Genomic DNA, 10321 nt, shown 5'->3' with positions numbered 1-10321 from the left:
CGTACCTGTAAGTGTTCCTTTCCACTGTTGCACGCAGGAGCGGCATAATAATTTTCTTCTTGGCGTAGAGCTCATTAATTCGGTAAGTTCATAATATGTATTATTATTTTTGTGTGTATGTGGTTAGCCCAATATTTCGTATATATGTTAATGAGTGCAAGCAATAAATAAAAGAATCCGAAAGCTCGTTTCTATATATTGCGATGCATGTCTACTAGTACTAGTCGAAATAAAAATAGGTATACGGGGAAGATTAAGATGTACAATTAAAAGTATAGTTACAGTTGAAATTTAATGCCGTGTAATTATTTCAAAAAGTGATAATGAACAAGACTTGTAATAATTAATCTCGAAGATTAGTTAATGTTGGCGTTAGATGCCATTTTGCTATTTTACGACGAGATATTTTTATGTAATCTTGTGCATTGTTTATTATAGGAGCTTAGTTCAGAAATATCAATTCTAGAGAAATCTATTGAGCGACTCCTATTCATTAAGTTCATAACTGTAATAAATTAATCGTTTGATATAATCGGTATTTTTGGGCAAGACGAAAATTCAATAATTATAGTTACAAACTAACTACACTTGGCCATAGAAGTAGATGTTGAGCAGATCGGCTATTGCCGAAGAGCGTCGATTGCAACAACTCTTTGTTTGGCACCTAAATTCATCTATATCACTGAAGATAGGTAACCCATTCGTTCTTCACATTTTTTTGTTTGTTTTTAGATTAACAATGTATCATCATAAATCTGGTGCACAAAAACGCAAGCAACGTGTCGAACGTGATCAAAAACGAATAAATTCACAAAAAGGACAAGGTAAATTCTCCAATTTTAATTTCGTACCAAAAATCATTTCTTTACCAAACAACAAAACCGATCCTTAGCAACACAGTACATCTTACGCTTCTCCCACAAATACTCCACTCTCTAAACAATCTGAGGAACCCCCAGAGTCTGCGGAGAAAACTGAGGAATTATTCAATGACAGCGTCAATGCGCTTTTGACACCTCCAAAGCCCGTGTTGAATGAACAGTCGAAATCTCAAAATAATAAGAAGCTTAACAATGACGATATTGGCACCGCAACCACAGAATTCATAAGTTCTCAATTAGTTGAAGAAATAATTCACCGATGTCATGAAGAACTGCCAGAAGTTTTTCCGCGTGATAAGTTAAATGAGCCCTTTCCTAATTCACTGTTGCACAAGATTTTACCAAATGGCGAAAAGGTTAAACGTGACTGGTTAGTCTGGAGCCGTAGTATGTGTTCCTTTCATTGTCTGCCATGTCGTTTATTTAGTACTACTTACTTCCTTAAATCGTTCGCATCTTTGTGAACCAGGTGGATATTCGAAAAACCAAGCGTGGAAAAAGTTGTACGAAAAGTTAAAACTACTTGAAAATAGCAAAGACCATATGCAGTGTTACGTTAAGTGGCGTGAGGTACAAATGCGGAGTCACAGTGAGTCTACCATCAATCACCTTTTGTGCGAACAAATTAGTGCTGAAAGTTCAAAATGGCGCGAAATTCTAACTAGAATATTAGATACTATATTGTTTTTGGGGGAAAGAGGTCTCGCTTTAAGGGGAGAAAGCCATCTCATTGGTGACCGAAACAATGGCAATTTTCTACGAATTCTAGAACTTATAAGCCACTACGATCCACTACTACGTGAACATTTAGAAAGAGTGAAACTTTCCCAAAATCAACATAAACGTCTTCAGGTTCACTATCTTTCACCCGACATTCAGAATGAATTTATTCAATTGTGCGCTGATCATGTACGATTAGTTATCTTAAAAGAGCGAGAGAAAGCTAAATATTACACGATAATTGTTGAGGCAACACCCGATTCATCTCACGTTGAACAAACCGTTTTTATTTTAAGATACCTCGACTTTGACATTGAGAAGAAAGCATTCAAAATACAAGAGCGTTTTTTGAATTTTGTTGATTGTAATCAAAAAACAGGCGAAGCAATCGCGAAGTTGATCTGTGAAACGTTAAGAAAATATGAAATTCCCCTATCAGATTGTCGGGGACAAGGTTATGATAATGGTAAAAATATGAGTGGCAAATATAAAGGAGCGCAAAGTCATATACTTTGTGAGAATCCTCAGGCCGCCTATTCACCCTGCGGAGCTCATAGTTTGAAATTGTGTGGAGTAGATTCAGCTGAGTGTTGTCCTAAAGCGAATACATTTTTTGGTGTGATACAAAAATGTTTCAATATTTTTAGTAGTAGCCCACAGCGTTGGGAAATTCTAAAAAGTAAAATACCCTGCTCACTCCATCGTTTATCGGAGACAAGGTGGTCTGCTAGAATTGAGGCTGTAAAACCTTTTGCACATCATATATCCGGAATAACAGAGGCATTGCAAAATTTGAAAACGTTAAATTTTACTGCAGAAACTATGAAGGACGTAGATGGCATTTTAAAATACATCAGCGGTTTCGAATGTGTTTTGATGTCTTCAATATGGTCAACGATCTTGAGTTCGATTAATGAAGTAAACCTTGTTCTTCAGTACAGAGATGCTACAATTGATGTCAAAGTAGACAATCTATCGAGTTTGCTCACCGATTTGCAGTTCTTACGCGATCGATGGAGTATAATTTTAGAAGAATGCAAGCTAGTTGCAGGCGGATTAGAGAACACTTCGTCAACATTGTCGTTAGGTAGATACAAGAAAAGGTTAAGAAGATTAACAGACGACGAAACACAAGGAATTTTTCAAACTGACGAAGAAACAGAATTCAAAATAAATACATTTTACGTTATCCTAGATTCTGTAATAGCGGGCATCAACAATCGATTTATAGTTGTAAAAAAGTTGAACGAGACTTTCTCTTTCTTGTGGAAATTTCCACTGTTAGATGAAGACCACATACGAAAAAGTGCAAAAAATTTTTTGCAGCAATATCCGACTGACGTAGCTGACGAGTTGTCAAATGAATTGATTCATCTGTCTCACATTCATGGAGCGAATTTCAAAGGTCATACCATGCCTTTCGTTTTGTTAAATGAAATTTATGTAAGAATCTGGATGTACTCTTGCCTAACATTTGCGTCGCGTTGCGAATTTTTTGTACTCTCTATTCGGTAGGGATACACCGGTCACGGATTAATAAAGAAACAAACGAATCGGCAGGTCGATTGTAATATTTTAGGTATACCAGTAACATAAGCGTAGACCTCGGGTGCGTAGAGGGCCAATATCTATTTAATTATTGAATTTTTAGTAATTTTTTGATTAAAATTTAATAAACAGGATAATTTAAGGAAAAATAATAAGATAAATAATAAAATACAATGCACCCTTGTTAGAAATACCTTTCTTAGCAAAAACTTAATACTAACTTAGGAGTAAGATTATGCAAAACACCTGACTAGAACATTTTCCCGAGCAGATGCGAAGAGACTTCCTTGACTAAAAGAACAATTAGGATTTACCCGCAAGTAATATTTTAAATACGAAAAAATATATAGATTAGTGCCGATTCGATATGCGGTCTACCATCCAATATGCGGTCTACCGCAGAGTAACTAATTCGTTATGTGGTCTATCACAGAGTAGTTATTTCGATATGCGGCCACCACTAAATAATGTTAATGCATTCAGTAAATTTTGCAACTACTCGTATATACAGTATGGTGCAAATGAAAGGAATAAATTCTTTATTTCGTAAACCGATGACATTAGGGAAAATCCCGAAACAGGTCGATTTTTGTTTTTAAATTATGATATTTTGAATGAAGTAAAAGACAGACGTACTCTCAATCATGTATTGTAACTTCCGACGACCGGTTTCGCTCTCTAAAGTATGCAGAGCATCTTCAGGTCAACGGTTACAAGTAACTAAATGATTCAGTTACAAGGAGGTACTACCTCAGTATTCATTAACATGATATATCTGCTTAAGTTATGCTAACGGGATATGGTGGAATAGACGGAGAATGTTGCAAAGGTAAACAAGTTTATGGAATTTGGGAATTTTTGAGGGTGAAGAGATAGTTGGTGAAAGACAACCAACAAATCTGTACCTGTTATTTTGTTTGTGAAGTAGACTAAAGTGAATGCCATATATACAATTTTTTTAAAATGTGATGGTTTTAAAGATTTTTATTTCTATTTATTAAAAGATTTTTGTTTTTATTTATATTTATTAAAGACTTCTATTTATTAGTGTATGTGTTAGTGTAAGACTAACAACGTTTGGATCAAAACGGGTCGATATCTAATATATATGTTAGATGTGGACGTGCAGCTGTAACCTAAATTGCTAAAGTCAATACTCCTTGATGTTTTAATGAGAGGAGTAGTGGTCGTAAAAAGGATGAAACATCGGAAAGCTTAAAAATTGTAGCTAAAAGGGTATATTAGCAGTCATATAGTAATAACAGTAATAAATGTGAATTGATAGACAAAAATGTAGGTACATGAAATTGAGATATAAATTAAAGGGTGAGAATTAGAGTAGAAAAGAAAAGAAAGGAAGGGATTAAAATTCAGTTGAAAGTAATTGATTGTAAATTGAGACTATGTATTATTGATATAAGCAGTGAAGAAACATTAATAAACTACTGAAACAGATAAAAGAAAGGAATAATAATAAAATATATTTTGGGGGTATACCTACAATGTGTTTTAAAATCTGTCAATAAACCCATTCAACATATGATATTTTGGCATATATATCATACTAGTGTCGTCATCCATCTGGGGGTGATGACGTAATCGATGATTTTTTTAAATGAGAATAGGGGTCGAGTGCTAGCTCATTTGAAAGGTCATTAAATTCACTATTTAGTCATATAAACATTTACACAATTATTTGTACAGGGCGTGCAAAAAAATTTTTAATGAAATTATTTGACAAAAAAGAAGAATATATGTAGTTTATTTAATTCAAAATACATTTTACTGTTGCCCAGAAACAGAAAAAATGTTTATTTCAAAAATAAACATTGCTTTTCGATTAAATTCAATGTTCAAGCCAGCTCCCGCCAGCCACCTGTTTCTTAGGAAGTTTGAACATTTAATTTAAGCGAAAAACAATGTTTATTTGTGATATAAACATTTTTTTACTGATTTCTAACAGCAATAAAATGTATTTTAAATTAAATAAATTATATAGATTCTTCTTTTTTTGTCAAATAATTTAAATTAAAAAAATTTTTTGGGCGCCCTGTATAAACAATTATGTAAATGTTTATATTAATAAATAGAGAATTGGATGATCTTCCAAATGAGCTAGCACACGACCCCTATTCTCATTTAAAAAAATCATCGATTACTTCATCACGCCCATATGGATGACGTTACTAGTATGACATTTATGGCAAAATATCATAATTTAAAAATAAAAATCGACCTGTTTCAGGATTTTTCCTTAAAGTCGCCGGTTTACGAAATAACGAATTTATTCCTTTCATTTGCACCATACTGTATAGTTGTATAGTAACAAAATAAAGCTCACTTTTTGACCTATTTTAATTACGGTAACTGTCTTGGCATTTTACTTATTCAAGTGAAAGTACTTAACTACCCAAATAGGTGCAAAACCAAATTAGAGAAAGTATGACAAACTAATGCAATTTTAATAGGTAATTTAACTAAATGGGTCGACAAACAAATCAGGAATGCTATAAGAAACTATAAGGACATTTGTTATCTTCCAGTTGAATTTATTCTGTCGAATTGGTAACGCCTTATATTGTTAATTTTGTGAGAATCTGTTCGTGCTGTTTAACCGAAAATGCCAAGACGTGTTTTAGATGTAGATACTCTAATTTGTAACCTACATAAGTACTTTATTGCGGAAAAAAACAATGGTGGTCCTTTAAAATCGGTAACGTCTGTACAACAACGCGTGTGCGATGCTTTAGGAATTAGCGAATCAAAATTAAGATCTACAATTAAAAACGAGAATAGTGAAGTGCCGGGAAACGATCACCACCATACTCGCCTGTTATTAAAAACGAACGATATGTTCGAAGGACGAAAATTTCAAATTCGTAATATCATATATCAAATGCGTGCAAATAAGGAACATGTGACTTTAGATACAATTTTACTTAAGTTAAAAGAGGAAATTTGGTGACATCGGCAGAACAAGTTTATGGCAAGTCCTACATAACATAGGATTCAAATTTAAAAAAGAGGATAACAGAAAAGCGCTTTGTGAAAGAAGTTCTGTTGTACACAAGAGAATTGAGTTTCTGAGAAAATATAACAAATTTAAAGAAGAAGGGTCAACTTTTGTATATTTAGACGAAACATGGATATTTTCTAAGGGTGCTACCAAGAGAATATGGCAAGATGACAACATAAAATCGATCAAGCATACTAGTGGAGAAGGGAAGCGACATATAATTCTGCACGCGGGAGGGAAGACAGGCTTTATAGAAGGTGCTGATTTAATATTTTCGTCTACATAAAAAAACAGTGACTATCATGACAATATGAACACGGAAATGTTTGTGAAATGGTTGCGTGAAAAACTTCTTCCCGGATTAAGTGAGCCCAGCGTAATTATTTTAGACAATGCGCCTTATCATTCAGAAATACTAAACAAAAGTCCAACAAATTCGTGGAATGTAGATAAGATTAAAGAATGGCTAACAAATGAACGCATATATATTCCACAGCATATATTAAAGTCTGAGTTGTTATGTTTGGCAAAAGAACATGCAAAACCAAAAATCTTTGTGGTGGATCAGGTTATTGAAAGTTACGGGCATCAAGTTTTACGTCTTCCACCATACCACTGCCAGTTTAATCCCATCGAATATATATGGGGAATAGCAAAACAATATTACGACAACCATATTGGGCCTAATGGGTATACAGACGAAGCGGTTTGGGAAACTTGGCGAGAAGCACTTTCAATTGCAACTCCAGAAGTATGGCGGAACTGTATATACAAGTGCGAAAAATTAATTGAAGATTGGTGGATTCGTGAAAATAAAATTAACGAAATAAGCCCAATCATAATAACAATTAACGGTGACGACAGCGATGATGATGACAGCGATGGCGATGATAGTGTGAACAATAACGACTAAATCATTTTAGTAAAAAAAATTGGTACGTATATTGACTTAATAATATTTAGCATTTTACTTAAATATTTGATGTTTACATAATGCCCTGCTGTAGGATTACCGGATCCTTTTCAAGGCGTGATCATTTTAGTAGGTGTGATTTGTTTGAAATCGAAACTATTTGTAGATATTGTAGGTACATACGTAATATTATAATATTGTTTTTAATAATTTTTATTTACGGGAAAAATACCCCATTATACATATAAACTATAAAATATACATGACTAACATAGAAAACATGCGATCTGAAAAAAAATAAAACAAGCTAAAATTAGTTTACAATGTCATATAATTGCTTTTTACACGCGTCAATTGACTTTAATTTAAAAACATCCAACGTCAATATATCACTTAAATTGATTGTGACTTTATAGAAAACCATTTTAGAGATTAAATTAAAACATCAACAATACAGCAACGTTTAGCCTTCTACCTTTTATAAGTTATAATTTGTTTTATTTTTATTATATTGATATTCATGCAACAATTAATAATAGGTATATTGATTTTTGGCTACGGATAATGAACTGTTATAAAGAATCATGAAATTATCTCGTTTAGGCTTCTGAGGCTATACAAACACCTAAAATTTAAAATTATTTGATTTATATAAGAACCTCCTCAAATAAAAAATTACTGCGCCCATGTGTAGATAGCCAAACTACAGCGGACCAGTAAATTCGTTCATTTCTTTCTTAATCCATGACCGGTGTAAGTCTACCGAATAGACGTTACTTTGCCAGTATCCGTCGCCAGTGCTGAGCGTTCTTTCAGCGTTCTTTCACATTTTCATCGCTCTTGTTCTTCACAAATGCGTGTTGCAGGACTCGCAATGCTTTGCCTAGAATCTGATTAAGCGAGAAAAGTTAATTTCAGTGAAATCATAAATTCGTTCGCTTTAGTAAAAGCACGCAGAGCGTTACTAGAATAAGGTTATAAAATAATGTATATACTTTACTTTACATTGTAATAAAGAATTAATACACGACAAACTGTTTTATCAATTCATTTGGCTCCATTTTATTCGATATCCCACTGTGACAATATGGTTTCATAATTTTAATGGTACATACAGTAAGTTAATAAAATAAATGTCAATTTTTAAGTTATGTAGTAGAACTAAGTGATTGAGAAAATAGGGCCTTTTTGCTCAATACAGGCAGGGGCCCTCGAGTCACTTCCCCCGAGCCCGATTTTTCTGTCCACGGCCTTGAGTACAAACTATTATTCAACGCGACTAAGAAAGACCAGAACAAATACATACTTCCGGTTTCATGCCTGTCTGTTCGTCCATGTCTGTCGGTGAAAAAAATTCATCCGTCATATCAACTGACAAAAAGTTACACGAAGAGTTCAAATATCGACTGCCGGTTCAACTTACGGTCACCTTGGGTGAAAAATTAGAACTTACGATGTCCAATTGCTTGTTACAATTTTTTTTATAAGTGTTCTACTCTATCTATTCTGACTTTTTCTATAACTTACTTAGATCACATATAATTTAATACAGTTTTGATGTCAGGGTCTTCAAAATTTATGTGGTGAGTTCCGGTATGTGATGAATGAAAAACGACTCTATAAACAGAAGAAAAAAGTGTTCTTTAAAGTGTTCTCAAGACCTAAGGCAATACATCGACTCACAAGAGCGTTGTCACAGTAGCAAAAATTCGAGTTGGGGTTCGAATTACTTTCTCATGCGGCTTAGTCTCCTGACTTGGCCCCCTCCGATTATTAAGTGTTCCCAAATCTGAAGAAATGACTCGTAAATAAAAAAATCAGCTGAGATAATTGAAGAAAAAAATAACTATTTTTCAGAGCTTTCAGAATCGTATTATGCGCACGGCATCGACATAAAAAATTTGTAAAACCGTTAAAATCGCTGTATTGAACATATTGAATAAAATTAAAGAATTTTCATGAAAACATGTTTTTCATGAAAATATGTCTACTTTTATAGGACGCACTTCAGCAGTTCACAAAAAAAGCTTACAGACTTTCTAATGCTTTATGCTAAGTAGCAAAAATAACAAAAATTTTATTACTCATGAAGAAGATCAAGCAGCTAAATTTAAAGTAAAATCATTAGATGGCATATAAATAGATATGGAATAATGGAATAGAAGTTGATATCCACTTCTGAACCCACCTCAGAAGAAGTGGACGAAATAGAGTAATTGGGAGTCCTTCAAAGGTCACCTGAGCACTCAGAACCTAGTACCAGTGCATGCAGCTGCTATAATATTAAAGAGAAATCCGACAAAAGAATTGAGAGGGAACTCTGAACCAAATATCAAAAACCAGTGTAACCTAACACTTCCAGCTTCATATTAATAATAGAAAATCACCGAAAGACAAATATGTAATGTAAAGAATTAATATCTCAATATTCCAGTCTACTAAACAATAACGACTGGAAAAACATTAAAGTCTTTATTCAAGTCGTATATTCAAAAAATAAGACAAGTAGAGTAATAAATGGATAATTAAAAATTGCGAGAAACAGTGCAAGAAAATTATTTAATAGACCCGAAGACAAAACAAAAATTAATGTGCTAAATAAAAGTATTGATTCGTTACTGCAGAACTAGAACTGTTATATGGAGCTATACTAGTCTGGATCGGTGTAAATTAAATGAGAAAGAAAATAATATAATAAACACACTTTAAGAGCAGATAGAGAAAATATATGGATTATCAGAAGGTTCAAACGGCAGAATTATCAACGATAAACAAGAAACAGTCAACGAGATAATGATTCTGGACCAACTGTTTTATTATAATTAGGGGTACGGAATTTTCGTTTTTACGAAATAGATGCGAATTTCGGCGAAATTTTGAACATAAATGCGATAAATGTGAAATATGGAGTTTTTGTTTATTTCCGCGAAATACCTCCAGGTGCCCAACTCGCCCGTAAATAAGTAGGTAGTTACGTAGCAAATAAGGCATGGAAAGATTTTACGGAAAGTTTTCTATTGTACATAATTTTTGAAAGGTTGTTTATTTTTCTAACACGTGTTGAAACAGAAGGAACTTTCATTGTTCATCATTAAATACATAAAGATAAGATAAGGAATTGGTATTTTTCAATGTTGATTCTTTGAGAAATATAAATAATCTGACTGTTGTTATCTGCATTTCGGTCTTTTGTATTGGTAAAAATCTAAGTAGGAATAAAAGTCGGCTAATTCTTATTTTCTA

General features: G+C 33.3%; 1 protein-coding gene across 1 annotated transcript; it reads left to right on the top strand.

Moving 5' to 3' along the window:
- The first annotated feature begins 6475 nt into the window (after positions 1 to 6475).
- Positions 6476 to 7078, top strand: LOC126885469 (uncharacterized). Its single transcript, XM_050652042.1, has one exon. It carries the CDS (start codon positions 6476 to 6478, stop codon positions 7076 to 7078), a length of 603 nt encoding a protein of 200 aa, XP_050507999.1.
- Positions 7079 to 10321: the final 3243 nt, after the last annotated feature.

This window comes from Diabrotica virgifera, chromosome 5, assembly GCF_917563875.1.
Source record: "Diabrotica virgifera virgifera chromosome 5, PGI_DIABVI_V3a".
In the NCBI taxonomy this organism is placed as follows: domain Eukaryota; kingdom Metazoa; phylum Arthropoda; class Insecta; order Coleoptera; family Chrysomelidae; genus Diabrotica; species Diabrotica virgifera.
The sequence above is the reverse complement of the archived record's forward strand: the minus strand, read 5'-3'. Positions and strand labels throughout refer to the sequence as shown.

Excerpts from the sequence above, each read along its gene's own strand:
- LOC126885469 (XM_050652042.1), top strand. The coding sequence starts at position 6,476 with ATGAACACGGAAATGTTTGTGAAATGGTTGCGTGAAAAACTTCTTCCC.